Here is a 16,216-nt window from a genome sequence, read left to right as displayed (position 1 = left end):
GGGACCAGACCAGCTGTACTCCCTGGGACGCTCGAGCCGCCCGTGACCATCTAACAGCCTCATTCCCTCCTCTGACCTTCATGCCTCCCCAAGGTGGGGTGAGCCCACGAACGACCCATGAGAGGCCACATGTGGAAATGGTGTACCTCCCTATCCAAGAAAGGACAATCATTGGCAATTAAAAAAAACAACCACGAAAGCATGAGTGACATTCATCTCTTTTAATCGTTAAGCCAATTTCGAGTCCAGGGGTGTGTGCTGTCTGCCCACGAAGCCTGCCGAGGCGCGGACGCGGAGGGCCCCGAGTGCCGGCCGGTGACGTGGCTGGGCTCCGGGCTGCTGGGCGAGGCCATTCCAGCTCCTGGCCCCGCTCCCCTGAAGCGCGTCTAGAAGGAGCACTCCTCTGAAGATGAGGTATGAGAAAGAGACACGAGGCAATGAAAACCCCACAGTTCATTCACTTGAGAATAACCCAACTCCACTCGGCAGCACCAGTGGGAAAATCCCTTAGAAGACACACCCCGCCTTCCGTCTCGGTTCCTCCCTCCACTCCGGTGCAAGCAGGGGAAAGAGCTACCAGGGGCTTGCGGCGAGCGATGTGAAGAAACACAGGCACAGACAGGGCTCTTTGTCAAGCGGTCTCCTAGCCTGGTCTCTGTGTCCCCCTCCCAACATCAGCTTGATGCAGGCTGGACCACCTCCCCATGCACACCCCCAGCCCCAGGGTGAGTGCAAACAGCAGGATGTGCAGACCAGGGCCTTGTGACCCCATGAGGTCCCCCTCACCCTACACCTTCAGACCCCACGGAGCCACCCTGGCCATACCGTCAGGGGAGTTGTCCACAGCCACAGGTTGGAAGCACCAGGGGACGCCGCTAATAGTGTTGTCGAAGCAGCAGCCTCTGGCTTTGCACTGGCTGGGCGTGATTCCTGGGGCGCCACAGTTCGTCCTGTGGTGCGGGGCCACCACACACGTCTCTGGAGGTACAGGGGGCAAGAGGGAACGTAAGTCGTTGGCCAATGTCCCTCTCTCTTCTCCACTGCAACCAGCAGCCACCTGGCACCACGGACGGGGACTTGGGGCTCAAGGTGTGAGAGGGACATTCCAGCCTCATCTTCTGATGCAAAGCCCCTTCAGCTCAGGGCCAGGGCAAGGTGCCCGGGATCTGCAAATGTCACACCTCCCTACCCTGTTTATCCACACATTCGTTCACGTCAACTATCACTTAGTTTTATCAACCCATAAATATCTATTGAACACCGTCTGCGTGTGCTAGAAACAGAAATCAGCAGAGCAAAAGTAGGCAGTGAAGGTCGCTCAAGGACTGAGCTCGTGGTGGCCCCAGCCCGGGGGATGGACCCAGAAATTAAAAATAGAGACGTCATTAAGAAGCTAATAGTCTGATGGAGAAGGAGAGCGAGTGAATGTGCAGAACAGCCCGGGAGGCCGTCCCAGGGAGCTGCAGGCAGTCACAGGAGGGACAAGGACAAGGCAGAACAAAGCAAGGAGGGCTTCCTGTGGGAGGAGGTTGACCAGGAGGGGATGAAGCAATGGCCGTGCCCTGCACAGGGAGCAGGGGTTCCCAGGCAGTCGAGACAGACCCAGGTGTATTTCAGGAGGTGTAGTCTGTTTGCAGGAAAGACACAGAGCTGGGGGGGGGGGCTTCAGCCAATCAGCAGCTTTAGCGGCGGGTTGGGGGAGACAATGGGAGTCAGGACGGTGGGGAACACGCGGTGGGGGACACACTGGGAGGCAGGGCTCCCGTGTGGTCTACGCAGGAGAACTGAAGGGGCTGAACCCTGTTAACCCACAGGCCGGGTGGCCTCTGCAGGACGTCAGTGTCCCCGTGTCTGTCCCCGTGTCTGCCCCCCGCCCCAGAAGGCAGGTGGCGTCGCCCATCCCCAGGGCGGTTGTGAAGTCAGGAGGAGCTGTGTGTGAGCACGGGTGTTCCCGGGCGTGCGTGTGCTCGCGCATGCTCAGACACGGCTCTGTGTCCCGCAGCCGGGGTGGGGCGGGGGCTCGCCAGCTCACAGCCCCACCAGCTCACGCTCCTGATCAGGAATTCCAGGTCTCCGAGCTCTGGGCTCCCCTTTCCCCGCACGGGACGGACCTCGACCGGTGCGGTCTCTGCCGGGGCTGTGCGTGCGAGTGGGCTTCGGGAGTCCCTTGTGTTAGGATCCCTGAGCCACCGAGAAGGGGTACGCCGGGTGGTGGGGGGACAGGGAGCCACAGCCGGGCCTGGGGGCGGCCGCGTGGCCACACTCGCAGGATCTTCCACTGCACAGCCACGTCCACTCCCGACCCGAAGCCCACGCGTCCCTTCAGCCTCAGCCTGTCCCTGCCTTGGGGACCTTCTGGGAGGCCATCAGGTGCCTTCGTCGTCCCCCTCCCCACTGGGTCACCGGAAGGCACCCTGAGATGCACGGACTCCACGGTTTTAGCTCCCTCTTCGCAAACCTCTATGGAAATCCCGGTTTGGAAAACCTGGGAAATTATACAACAGCATTTGACGAAAATAAGTAACACGGAGCAGAGGGGAGCCTGCAAGGTGCTCTCTGAAAACAGCGTCCCACCCCGAGCCCCCTGAGCCCGGCGCCTCAGTCCAGAAGCTGAGACAGCGGCTCAAGAGGGCGGCACGCTCCGACCTTGTGGCGCCCCCGGAACCCGCCCCCTGGGACCGCGGAGCCCGCGGGTGTACTCAGGTGATGCCCGTCCACTGAACGGGCCCTCGGGCACCCGGGTGGCTTGGACCAGAGTCCACCTCAGACACCTGGGGAGCTGCTCTCCTACTGCACCTCCAAGACCACCCTTAAGAGCTGGTACTCGGGGCGCTGGGTGCCGGACATGGCCAGAGGCGACCGGGACACCCCACATGCTCACAGTGGCGCTCAGAGCTTCTGTGGCCGTGGCCGTGGCCGTGCGGTGCTCTCGGCCGGCCTTCACTCTCCCAAATCCTCCCAGCACCCAGCACCACACTCGTCTCAAACACGCGGACGGTGGCTCGGGCCCCGACGCGGGACGGGGGCCGCTTACCGAGCTCGCCCTGGGCCAGGGAGCTGAGGGTCAGCACGCAGACCAGCACGAGAACACAGACCACCTTGGGCTCCATGGCAGCCGTGACCCTGCTCTCTGCTCCGGGGAGACCACGCGTCAGGGATGGGACCCTGGGGAAGGCCCTGCATTTTATGCGCAGGCTCTGTTTGCCGACTGCTGGCTAACATTTGCCTAAGGAGGGCCCCCCGGTCCTCCATTCCAGGTAATCTCCACTGATTAAACGAGTTGCTGATACGGGCCAGAGCCGTGGGACGTAATCATTCTGAAGGAAGGACTTGAGGTTCACAAGGTCTCTCCTGTCTCAGGCCTGGCCGGACGGCTAACCGCAGCGGGGACCCTCCTGCCCATGTCAACAGTACGCTCCCAGGAGGGTGACTCATGGGAGAGCTGGCCCCAAAAGGCACAGTTGTGTCAACAGTGGCTCGCGGGGTCGCCCTCCACGGCGGCCGGACTCGGAGGGGCAAGGGGAAGGGCTCTCCCTCCCGCGGGCACGGACGTTGAAAACTCAAGCATGGGGGTGCTGGGGGGGCTCCGTCCCTTAAGCACCTGACTCTTGATTCCGGCTCGGGTCGTGATCAGGGTCATGGGATCGAGCCCCGCCCGGGCTCTCTGCACTCAGTGGGGAGTCTGCTTGGGGTTCTCTTTCCTCTGCTCCTCCGCAGCCCCTCCCCTAAAAGGAAGAAAAAAAAAAGAAAACTTGAGCCTGTCCAACATCTTACTTAGAGTATTTCAACTTGTTTACCTAAATTAATTTTTCTGTGTTTCTCTCTCATTCTACAGCAGGGTCCTTTCAAAAATGACGCCGTATGTACGTAAGGCTGGCCTTCCGACCGGACCGAGCCGAGGCCCCGCCAGGGACCCTCCCCCTGTCTCAGTCCCCCCAGTAAAGCCCCCTCGACTGGCAACCACCAGCCGGCCCCCCCACCCCGGCCCCACCAGGTCCAGTTCTGTTCCCAGAGCCCTCGGTGTCCCCAGTGCACGGGGCGGCCAGCTGCCACACTGCGCGGAGCATGCCTGTCCCCCAGGAGGGCGGCAGGCCGGTGAGGTCAAGGCGCCCCATCTGCTCTGTGGCCTCCGGAGGCCCTGCACCGACAATCATTCTTATTCAACAGACATTTGTGGAGGAATGAATGAATGAATGGATCAATGAATGAATTAGCAGCAAGAGAAATATCTTCTCAGTGAGTGATGAGGTTCTGAGCTGAATCCACCTTGGAGAGGAGCTTTTCTAAGTGACTTGGTCACCCAGTCCTGGCAGCCACTGTGGGAGTCAGAACTGGGGGTGCCGCCTTCTCGCTCCCCGCCCTGAGCCCTGACCACCCCCACCACGGGGGCTGCGGAGCAGGGTGTCCAGGAGAGGCTCAATGTGCAGGACCCAGTGTTGGGGGATGGGCAGGACGCAGAGTCCTCTGGGGGGGGGCAGGACCTCAGTGATGCTCTCGATCGTGGGAAACCACCTCTGAGTTCTCGAGGCAAACAGGAGCTCCCAGACACGGACATGCGAATTGCACAACGATTTGGAAGAAAAGTCTGTGACTGTCGATGGAGTTGATTTACATAAACTCACAGTCCAGCCATTCCACTGGTTCTGGGTCTGGGTGGCCCCCAGGTAAATCCCCACACTTAGGAGGAAAGAGACAAGGATGATCTTGGCAGATTGCCTGTAGTACCTTCGGGGAAAAAGAAGAAAAGAAGACACGGAGAGGATGAAGAAAAAGAAAGAGAAAGAAAATAAGGGAGAGAAAGAAGGGAAGAGGAAGGGAGGGACGTGCGGGTGTTCGTGCGCGTGCGAGGAGCGGGCGGGTGCGGGTGTTCGTGCGCGTGCGAGGAGCGGGCGGGTGCGGGTGTTCGTGCGTGTGCGAGGAGCGGGCGGGTGCGGGTGTTCGTGCGCGTGAGAGGAGCGGGCGGGTGCGGGTGTTCGTGCGTGTGCGAGGAGCGGGAAAGGGGGAGAGAGTGTGCGGCACCTGTGTGCATCGCGACCCTGCAGACTATGGGAATGAATGAATGAATGAATGAATGAATGCCTGTTGGCAGAGAAGCCACAGGGAAGCCTGGGAAGGGCGCCCCCAGCCCGCGGACCCGTGTGCGGCCGGTTTCCGGAGCTCAGAGCTGGGAGCGCGAGGTGGGAGCTGCGCCCCATGAGCTCACGTTGCCGGGGATGCGGGGGAGGCGGCCGACCTGCCTGTCATGGACGCGTCTGGGAAGCAGGGACCGCGACGTGGGATCAGGGAGGGCACCCAGGGCCACCAATGTGGGCGCCACGTTCGACTTCACGGGAGGAAATCGGAAGGAAGTGTGGTGGGAAGGTCGACATCTCTTAGGGAGGGAGACTCGGGTCCACGGGTGTCTGTCCTGTGTGTCTGTGTGTTTGCAGTGACCTCTTGCTCCACGGGGACAGCTGGGTGGGGGACATGCGTGGCTCTGTCCCCGGCGCTAGAGGCCGTGGTGCTGTGACTGGTGGGGTGTGGCCGCTGTGGCCCTCCGGTGTTTAAGTCCAGGACCCCCGGCGGGAGTAACCCAGGGTCGCAGGATGACCTTATACACCTTTGGTGGGTTTTATTTTAAGCAGTCTTCACACGCAGCATGAAGCCCAACGCCGGGCTTGAGCTCGGGACCCTGAGATCAAGACCTGGGCTGAGACCAAGAGTCTGGTGCTTAACCCACAGAGCCGGCCTGGATGGTTTGTTTAAATGACGTCTAGTGAAGCAGGAACCGTGCTGGGGCGGGTGCCAGCCTGCTAACGAGTCGCGTCACGTGGGGCGATGCTGGAAGACGAAGGGACTGACCCCAAGACAGGCCCCAATGGAACGTGACGACGCTCGCCGCGCAGGACCCACAGCCAGGGCAGGACCCCTTGTGGGAGCCCCTTTCCCCCGTGTCATGCCCCAGCTCTGGCTCAGCCTGACGGGTCTCCCGCCCCCGCGCCACGCCTCCCAGCGCAGGGGAGAGTGTGCGGGGCAGGCTAGTCTCCACCGCCCTCCTGAGCCCTGGAAGTGGAGCCACGTGGCCCTGTCTGCCGCCTCCCGGCCTCCGGCTTCTGGCCGCTGTGAGCGGTGCTACGGAGGAGGTGAGCTCCGAGTTCTATCTCCTGGGTCCCTCCCTGCGGGGTCACCTCACACAGCCGCAACCTTGTGTCCAGCCCTCTGCACACGGTGGTCTTGTCCCAACCCCCGTGCAGACCCCTCTCCGCACTCCTGCAGGCTGAGGGGTGCATCGCCCCCACAGAGAGGCCAACAGGCTCTCCATTTCACCCTCCTGCAGTCACCCAGATCGAGAGGGACAGGCCTGCTTCCCGCCAGGCCACTGAGGGACACAGAAGTTCTTACCATGGTGACTTCATCACGTCATACATTGTGGACACGAGTCCCTGAGGTGGGCCACCAAGCGTGTCTGCTGGTCGGGAATCCAGCACGGGTGGCCACAGGGGTGGGGGGGATGTCACAGTGTCTCAGCTGAACGGGGGGTGACAGGAAGTGATGTCATGTGATCATGATTTGGGGCCAGCTCGGCATGACATGGTAAGAGAGGACGGGGTACGGGGCAGAGTGAGATAGAGGCAGCCCCCTGAGGACGGGCGGGTAGAGAGGCCACCTCGGCCCAGCTCCCAGAGCCACAGGGCAGGGCAGGACAGCCGTGCTGGATGGGGAGGGTGGGCCGGACAGGAGGACAGGGCGGCCGGGGCGGCCGGGGCGGAGGGGGTGGATGTGGAGAACCGGGCCGACGGGGAGGACGGGTGGCCGGGGCAGCCAAGGTGGCCGGGGCGGACGGAGTGGCCGGGATCCATGGGGCAAACAGTCCTCTCCTGGCCGGGCAGCAGCGGGGAACCGTCAGCCACTCCAGGTCCCGGACACCAAGATCCTGGCAGCCGTGAGAAGAGTCAGACCCCGAGACACATGGGGGGACGTCGTGGGCCGGAACATGAGGCTGGGCACTCGGACCCCAAACCAGCCCCGGACCTTGTCCAGCAGCAGAGGGACCCCCGGGTCTGGGTGGGAGGGGGCAGCTCTGCCACCCACGAAGCTCCCGCAGACCACTGACTGGGCGTGGCCCACAGAGGCGGACCCGGGGAGCCGCTCTCCTCGGGGCCAGCCTGACTGGCCTCCAGGGGGTCAGGTCTGACCCCTCCTGGCCCGCGGCCTGCTGGGGACGGCCTGCGACCCGAGGGGCCTGGGGCTGTCGCGAGTGGAGGCAGGCGCTGTGGAGCCCTGGAGAGGGAAGGGCCAGCTCAGAGGACTGATGTTGTCACACACACCCAGTGGGCGGGTCAGGGGCACCAGCACAGGCGCACGGGAGCCTGGGACCGTCTTGTGGGCGGGACGGGGCTTGCACTTGTGCAGGGGACACGCCGGAGTGTCCCAGCACATGGCTGCCTCGCTACTCAAGGCAGTCTGCTCCCTCACAGACCTCATGAGGTCAGAATGCATTCTAGAACATTCCAGGGCTCCACGTGCACAGAAGGTGTGGGAAGCCTGGTGCTGCGGCCGGGGAAGGGGTCTCAGGCCCGAGGGGGTCTATCAGGGGCACCCTTCTCAGCCGCCCTGGGAGTGCCCAGAGTGTGCCCCGTCACTCGGGGACCTTCAGCTCCCATCACGGGCGCCACGGCTTCTCCAGCCTCTACAGGAATGGACGCCGGCTTCCCGCCGAGGAAGGGCCTTACCTCAAGACCCCAAATGCCCACGATAAACCTACCCCGAGCCTTCCCCAGAACGATCGGCGCCATCGACCGGTGCTCTGGGCTCCCCTGCGCCCCCGGAAGGTGCTGACGTCCTCACCTCCAGCGCCCGTGGGTGGGACCTCATCTGGGAGTGGGATCTCTGCAGGGGTCCAGGTGGAGATGAGGTTCTCAGCGCCGACCGTCATCCAGCATGACTGGCGTCCGATAAAAGGGGACATTTGGACACAGACGTGCCCAGGAGGGAGACGGTATAAATACCCGGGGAGAACGCCGTCTACGAGCCCGGGATGCGCGTGGCTCCAGGAGCCGGAGAGGGGCCCCGGGCAGATTCGCTCTCAGTAAAACTCACCCAATGACACCTTGATTTCGGACCTCTCGCCTCCGGACTGGACAGCAGCGACGTCTCGGTTGGAAACTCAGCATGTGGTGCTTGTCTCCCTACAACACCCCCGGGGGACCGGATACCGGAGAGAGGAGAGTATTTAGACGTTCTGACGGTCATCAAAGATTTGTTCCCAACTGATGCTCATCGTGAGGCCCGGTCCCTGCGTGGGCCACCGAAGAGTGAGCCTGTGGGCTTCCGGTGCGGGACAGAGTCTCACCCGGGGTCCCCTGGCCCCGCCGCCCCCCAGCCCAGCACGTGAAGCAGGAATAGATACACTTCGTAGCTCCGTCATCTCTGTCCTTGTGGGGAGGGACAATACAGCAGAAGTCCCTCACCGAGTCCGAACCAAACCAGCATCACAGAGCACGAGGGAGGTGCAACAGCAGCGGCACCTCCAGGACTCGGAAGACCTGGGGAGGCGGGGAGGGACGGGACAGACGCCTTTTGACTTGGCGTCCTCGCCAGCGCTGAAGCCGTGGACGACGACAAAGTCCAGGCCAGCAGGTTTCTCAGCAAACGGCCAGACAATAGAGACCTCAAGCCAGGTGTGGCACCTGCGGTCTCTGCCACAGAGATCTTTGTTTTATCTCTGCGACTCGTCAAAAGCACAGAGCCCGTTCCTGGCTAGCAGGTACCGGTAGGATCCGCTGAGCCCCGCGTGTACAGCCTCCAACGTTTAACCGAGGTTCCGGACGTGCTGTGCTCCCCAGAGCTCGCTCCTTGGCACCCAACTCCCAGCTCGCGGCCTGAAAAGTGTCTGCTCTTCCCCCGTTGCCTCCAGAGAAGACCGCCCGTGGGCTTTGCATCCTACGGCACAGGTTGCACCAGCGCTCCACGCTGCGGGGGGCTGAGGGTCTTACCAGCTAACCTGCTTGGCCACAAGGCTCTGGAGAGACCCTGGACGTTGCTCCCCATCCTGCTGGCCCATCACACCCGCGACAGGAGGTCGTGCTAACTGGGTTTGGGAAAAGGGCTACCAGATGCCGGAGCGAAATGCAGGAGTGTCTCAGCGCTCAGGGCGCCGGGCTGCCGGCGAGGGGCTTAGCAGACGAGGCGCTGGGACGTAGTCTACCTAAAGCAGGGAGAAAAGTTTCTGCACCTGCTACTGCTCACCCCAGTAAAGCCTGGTGGGCCGTTAGTAATACAGATGAGATGTGATCACACGGTCTGGCCCCTCGTCGGGCTGCCGGTTTGCAGTTTCGAGGGGAGTTCAGAACGGCAAATGCCTTGCAGGAGTGGGTTGGGGCAACCCATGGTGCCTCATGCGTCCAGAGGGCTGGAGAAGGACGTAGGGCCGATGTGGCTCCCGTGTGGGTCTCTGGAAGTCCTCATAAGAGAAGCAGCGCAGATCTGTGTTAGTTCTCCATCCCCACGGCACAAAGGCCCCCAAACGCGGTGTCTGAGGGTCAGGTATCCGGGCACGGCTAAGCCAAGCCCTGGGCTCAGGGTCTCCACAGGCTGCGCTCTGGCTGTCAGCCACACGGGATCGAAATCTCATGGATGGGAGCACCTCCTCTTCGTTGCCTGCCCGCAGACCGCGGGGCCGCGGAGAGGACCGCGATGGCAGCCGGGGATCTACACCTGCATGGTGCTGGCTGGCGCCACTTCTGAGTCCCCATGCTGAGACCTGGAGACATGCCGATGCCACAGGATCCCTTCCGTTACGAAGGGACAGAGTCGCCCGGTCTGGGGCTGGACGTGTCTTCCCTCCCAGCCCGCAGCTACCGGCAGCATCCGCTTGTGAGCTGACCGAGCACATAGCCTGGGGCATGGCTTACATCACCGCGTGTCAGGGCAAGGACAGGTAACAGTGTGCAGGGGACTCACGGGTCCTGCCACGTGCCCAGGAGCAGGTGGCTTGGCAGACCGTGGAATCCCGTGCGCAGCCCCCCAGGGGTGGCCTGCGCTTTGGCGAGCGCCTTAACCCAGACCAGTAATGGCTCCTGCTCAACCAAAGTGCCTACATCCAGACGCCAACAATAGAGGTGGGAACGGCTTCTCTCAGATGGAACTCCTGGAAGGAGTGGTGCTTCCCATCCCCATGACCATGGCCTCCGTGGGCTGGCGTGCCGTGGCCCCCGACAGGCTGGCTTCCACTCGGAAACACACCCCGGGTCCACGTCCTGCCCCAGAACAGCAGGTCGGGGAGGAGGAGCGGTGGGAGGGACTGGTCCTGACCACCACGGGAGACCGGGCTGCTGCCGCACGGTGGGGGCTGGGAGGCTGGTGCTTGGAGCCCCGGGGAGGAGGCTTGGCGGCTTGTTAGTACTTCCTCGCCCCGGGCTTTCTCCAGGGAACACAGAGGCAACCCCTACGTGCAGACCGCTTCTGGACTCAGACTCACGCCCTACAGGTGTCGAGACTTGGGTCCCTTTCTCTGGCGAGGAACCGCGTCCCACTGAAGTGAGAGCAGGTGACAATGGAAGAGGAAGTGGGAAGGATGCCGTGACGCACGGCCCTGACCCGACCTCGTGGCCGGCAGTCCCAGCAGCATCCTGGCGGCAGCTCCCTCTCACGCAAATTAGAGAAAACTCAGTAAATGCTTAACCAGCGTCTGGAAGGTGTAGGTATTCCGAAGCCTCGTTACGAGAAATCATGGAAGTGCCTGTGACATTGGCAGGTTGAGAGCAAATTCCACTGCGGAAAATATTTAGAACTTTGGGTACAAAAATACTTAAAAAAAAAAAAAATAAAGTTTAGAGTATAGGGGATGAACAAAGGTTGAGGATTGCCACGACAGAAACTTCTCACACGAGTCGAATCTTAAAACTCTGGAGCCACCCAAGATAAAGGAGCAAAGAGCACGAACACAGCATCCTTCGGAGGCAGCAGGCGAGGGCCTGCACGTCGCAGGGAGGGAAAGGAAAATAATTAGTCATCAAATAATTTACGATGATCGGAGGCCACGGTTGGGGCTGGACACGCGTCTGGAGCGCCGCTCTGGGGCTCGGGGTGGGGGAGAACAGGGTGGCCGCAGCTGCCGCGGGGCCAGCTGGGGGAGGGCAGAGTGCAGGGCCGCCCCCCCCCCACCGTTTCTGCTCCCCGCGCGAGCAAGTCGGCGTCTCACTGGCACGCGCTGTGATTTGTGGGGTGGGACGAGGTCTCCGTGGGCAGGAATGTGTGGCTTCTCCGCGTGGACTGTTGAAATCGGCAAGATAACCGACACCCCACACCAGCCCCAGGTCTGTGTTTGACTTCAGGGAAGGTGCGAGGAAGCCTGCCTCGGGGCAAACATGTCGGGGCGTGGCCCGTGGGGAAACCTCCAAGGTCAAACACCCCCCACCCACATGACTGGCTCTCGGGCCGAGGGGCTCACGGGGACTCTCTCCCCTTTCTTTTTTGGGGGGAAAAATCATTCCAGTTGACTCATAAAAACATAGAATTTTCTATTATAGTCAGGGATGCTCATTGTAGAAACATTTCAGGGGCGCCCGGGGGGCTCTGTCGGTTAAGCATCTGACTCTTGATTTTGGCTCAGGTCCCGATCTCGGGGTGGTGGGATGGAGCCCCAGGGCAGGCCCCTCGCTCAGCTTGGACTCGGCTGAGGAGTCTCCCTCTCCCTCCGACCCCTCTCTCGCTGCTCTCTCTCTCTCTCTCTAAAACTAATGAATACATCCTAAAAAATGTATTTCAGTGACTAGGAAATCGGAATGCCAGGAAACACTGAGACTCACCCTCTCCCCGCGCAGTGACCCCCACGGCTGTTTCTCCCTCCTCCTCCTCGGGGCTGAGTTGTTCGTAAACTTTTTATCTTGTTCTTTCTGACTTAACATGGCAGCGTGAAGCTCCCCCGTGCTGTTACAGACGCCATAAAATAAGCTGTGACGGTGCACGGCGGCCATCACACAGCCAGAACCGAACTTGTTACTGATTTTTCGCACGATGGGTCATCTGGGTCGCTCACAACTTTTCACAACAAGGAGGATTGCTTCCACGAGGATCTTTGTGCAGAATGATCTCTCCGTGCTTAGGATTGTTTCTTCGGGGCCTCACCTGAAGTAGATTTACTAGGTCTGAGAGGAGCTTTTTCTGAGGGTCTTTTTTTTTTTTTTTTTTTTTAAGATTTTGTTTATTTATTTGACAGACAGAGACCACAAGTAGGCAGAGAGGCAGGCGCGGGGGGGCTGGGAAGCAAGCTCCCTTCCAAGCAGAGAGCCCGATGCGGGGCTCGATCCCAGGACCCTGAGATCAAGCCCGATGTGGGACTCGATCCCAGGACCCTGAGATCATGACCTGAGCCGAAGGCAGAGGCTCAACAACTGAGCCCCCCAGGCGCCCCTCTTTCTGAGATCCTCGAAACAAAGCATCACCTTCCACAACGGTGACGCCCATCTCCACTGGCTCTGAATGGACGTAGGGGTCCATTCACCCAACCACCTTCTGATTAAAAACTGAAGTTCGGTAACATGACTGGTTTGACCCACGGGCACTCCCTGACGTGGCCCCCCTCCGGCTGCCCCCATCCTGCTCACGGAAGTGAGGCCAGGGCACAGCACCCCCTCCACGGAGCAGGGCTCAGTACCCAGCCCCAACCATGACCTCCTAGGAATTTGAAACTAGCAGGGAGAGACAAGGAAGCCGATATGCAGTCCGTCATTTCTGAGTCACCCCGTCCAGCCTCCCCGACTCGGCCAAGCCGCAGCGACCCTCCCCCACGCAGCTCAGCACCCAGCAGGTCTGAACAAAGCCTGCTCAGTCTCTCCAGACTCCCAGCAGGTAGGTCTGAAATTCACCTGCTGGGTGCCCTGCCAGGTCCCAGGGAGCATGGCTAAGTGGGCACTGAGCACCCCCCATTCATCTGCAGCTCGGTCCCCTTGGTGAGCAGCCTGGCCCAGCCCCTCCTGGGGTGCTGACTCACCCCTGCCTTCCTCCTGCAGGAGGAGGAAACGGTTTCAGGCCTCCGCGCTCTCGGAGCATGAAGGCTGGCCGGTCCACACATAGACCCCCACTCCCACCGTCCACCAGGTCCCCCACCAGCGTGACCACCGGCCCCCCATGGAGCCCTGCGACACAGCCCTCTGATCAGTGTCAGTCCATGCCCACCCCAGACTGAGGTGTGTGGGTGTATTTTTTGAGGATTGTCTACCCGGCCCGGACTGATGGTGAGCGGTCCTGCTCCCACTGAGCAAGAAACGAGAGGGATCCCATGTGAATTCCTCGAGCAGAGCTTCCCACGAACGGCGGTTCTGGTCCCTGCTCTGCCGTGAGGCCTCTGCCCTATACTGTTTAAGAGTCCCAGAGATGAAGGAAGGACAAAGAAGAGGCCAGAATGTCCCGTGGTTCAGAGATCAGTCATGACCGACTGACAGGGAGGCCCATTTACTGGACAAACACCCTGAAGTCGGTCCGAAGATCCTCAGTAAACTCATTTCCATCTTACCCCTTCAACTTATGTCTTCCCGTGCTTGTTTGCTTCTTCTGCGTGTGATTACCAAGGGCCGGGCCCTGTAATGCAGGCAGATCTGATCACACGGTCATGGCTGGATTATGGTGCATTAAAGGATTGTGGTTCTTGGACCCAGTCCTAGCTCACCGGTTGTGCTCTTACCTGGTCCTCGTGTCCCTGCTGGGCTGGACCTCGTGGGACACGGAAGCCCCGACCACAGGCTGGCACCTGTTGGAGGGCTTGTGGGATAAGCTGGTTGTCAGTGTTGCAGCTACTGCGAGCCCCTCACACCTGCTGGAGACAAAACCGAAAACGTTTCACCACTTTTATGGTATCACAGTTGTTACTGGAAGCTGATGCAAAACCAAACCACAGAAGCAATCCCCCCAGCAAGGATCCTGTCTCCTCTTCCTGACAGCCCCAAGATTCGGCCGGGGCAGGTTGTAAGGGAGGGCTCCGGCGGGTCGGGGTGGGTTGGGGAGAACACCCAGGCCCCCCGCTGGGCGGCGGGAGGAGGCAGCAGGGGAGGCTGAACCCCGGCCTCACACACTGCTCGCGCCCCACGAGGGCACGGCTCCGTGGCAGGCATGGCGGCGTCACGCGGAAGCATGCTGACGTCAGGTGCCACTCCTGCCCACAAACACGATCCCATCAAGCGCGAGCCAGCTCAGGCCACTCAGCAGCCTCTGCGGTGTCACCAGCAGTGCCAACACAAGCGACTTCATTTTTAAAATATAAATGGGAGGCCATTCGAGGGTCTCCCCCTATTTCTGGCTCTTCCTCACGTTCTTGGAGGCTTTCTTCAACAGCAGGGAAACGTGGTGGCAGAGATATCAAGCTTGGGGTCCCACGCAGCGCCGGTCCCTCGGGTGAAACTCACCCCTGGCCCAGGAAGCAGGGGACGGCTTCACGTCCGCGCGCCCATCTGTGACGTTCTGTTTTTAAATCCCTGCTTTCGAAAAGGAGTTCGAAAATCCCTGGTTCTCAAGTGTCCCGATGGAAAGTTTAGACTGTTGCCCCGCCGGGCCACCTTCCCTTCTTTATGTTTCCACATAAGGACAAAATGAAAAAAGATTTCAAAACCAGGTCAAAGAGGACAGTCGGTTTCTGAGACCTGTGGACCTGTGGACCTGCTTTTCCTTCCAGAGTCGGCGCTGAGGATGGCGTGATGTGGAAGCGGACGGCGGTTCAGGACAAAAATCCTTGTGTGTGTCTTCTTCAAAATTTTGTGGCAATTCCGTAGCTTTAAAACATTATCTGGCACTTTAAAATTTCAGAAGTATTAGTTCTTACCAAGAAACAGAGCCTCAGTAGATGAAACACAATAGACAGAGCTGAACGGAGAAATAGATTACCATCAGGGGCCCCGAGACCCCCTCCCAGCAGCTGGCAGAACTTCTAGTCCAGGAATCAGCAGATGGGGGATTGGGGCCACACCCCAGCGACAGGACCAGCTGGTATTTATGGACATGCCACCCAACAACAGCGGGGTCCGCACTGTTTTTAAAGGATCCATGTATCTTCACCAAGACAGACTGTAGACTGGCCCATAAAATAAATCCCAGCAAATCTAAAAGAATTTTTTAAAAAACCACAGACGGTACATTCTCTGACCATAAGGGAATCAAATGAGAAATCAACAGCCGACAAGAAAATCTCTAAACACACAGAAGTTAAATCACATGCTACTAACTAATCCACAGCCCAACAAGGAAGTTTCAGAAGAGACTTAAAAGTACATAGAACTGAGTGAAAATGAATAAACGACATATCAAAATGGGTGGGGCTCATCCAAGGTGGTGCTTTGGGGGAGATCCGTTGGATTAACTTACACCAGAAATGAGAAAAGTCCTCAAATCGAAAACTTGAGTTCCTACCTCAAACAGCTAGAAAAATAAGAGCCAGAGAAACCCAAAGCAAAGAGAAGGAAATAAATGCAGAAATCAGTGAAACTGAAAGTAGGGAGGCAGAAATAAAATCAATGAAACAAAAATGAAATGAAGCAAACAAAAAGCTAGTTCTTTGAGAAAAATCAAGGAAACTGAAAAACTTAGAGCAAAAGTGACAAAAGCAGAAAGCACAAGTAACCTCAGAAACGAAACAGCCAAAACTACAGACCCTACAAACTTCTAGAGAAATAAGAGAACACCATGAGAAACTTTATGCTCTTATATGTGAATACTTAGGAGAATCGAATAATTTCTCAAAAACCACATACTACAAAATTCCACGAAGATGGAACAGACAATTGGAATAGCCCTATAAACATCAGAGAATTTGAATTCATAATTTTAAATCTCCAGAAAAAAGAAAGAAAAAGAAAAATAAATCTCCACCTAGTTTTAAAAGAAGAGTTAATGCCAATTTACACAATCTTTTCCAGAACATAAAAGAAGGTTGGACATTTCTCAACTCATTTTATGAGGCCAGTATTACCCTGATACTGGCCAAAAGTATCAAAGCCAAAGACAACATACACATGCACACGCACACACCAACTATGGGCTATTATCTCTCATGAACTTAGATGCAAAATTCCTGAGCAAAATAGTAGCACACCTAATTAACAATATATAAAAAAGAAACACCATGATCCAATACAGTCAGTGTATTCCAACTATGTGAGGCCGGTTCAACATTAGAAAACGATCTGTGTAATCTATCCTAACGACAAGCTAAGGAAGAAAAATCATATGATTTTATCAACTGATGTGG

General features: G+C 58.7%; 1 protein-coding gene and 1 long non-coding RNA gene across 4 annotated transcripts; both read right to left on the bottom strand.

Annotated features, from left to right (window-relative positions):
* Positions 1-206: 206 nt before the first annotated feature.
* On the bottom strand, positions 207-3,193 carry TFF1 (trefoil factor 1). Its single transcript, XM_082744954.1, has 3 exons — positions 3,035-3,193; positions 826-978; positions 207-403 (listed from the first exon to the last, which is right to left on the bottom strand). The coding sequence occupies exons 1-3, from the start codon at positions 3,108-3,110 to the stop codon at positions 387-389; spliced, it is 246 nt and encodes an 81-aa protein (XP_082601080.1). The 5' UTR covers positions 3,111-3,193; the 3' UTR covers positions 207-386.
* Positions 3,194-11,017: 7,824 nt separating this feature from the next.
* Positions 11,018-14,514, bottom strand: LOC309871684. Of its 3 annotated transcripts, XR_014315433.1 has the most exons (4): positions 14,048-14,110; positions 13,664-13,795; positions 13,496-13,560; positions 11,018-12,108 (listed from the first exon to the last, which is right to left on the bottom strand). It is a non-coding gene; the product is annotated as an uncharacterized lncRNA (long non-coding RNA). The 3 variants fall into 3 exon arrangements; XR_014315432.1 differs by lacking the exons at positions 11,018-12,108; positions 14,048-14,110 and adding an exon at positions 14,382-14,514 and having other exon boundaries at positions 13,119-13,560; positions 13,664-13,792; XR_014315434.1 differs by lacking the exon at positions 11,018-12,108 and having other exon boundaries at positions 13,119-13,560.
* Positions 14,515-16,216: the final 1,702 nt, after the last annotated feature.

Source organism: Mustela nivalis, assembly GCF_964662115.1.
Source record: "Mustela nivalis genome assembly, chromosome: 1".
NCBI lineage: Eukaryota > Metazoa > Chordata > Mammalia > Carnivora > Mustelidae > Mustela > Mustela nivalis.
The sequence above is the reverse complement of the archived record's forward strand: the minus strand, read 5'-3'. Positions and strand labels throughout refer to the sequence as shown.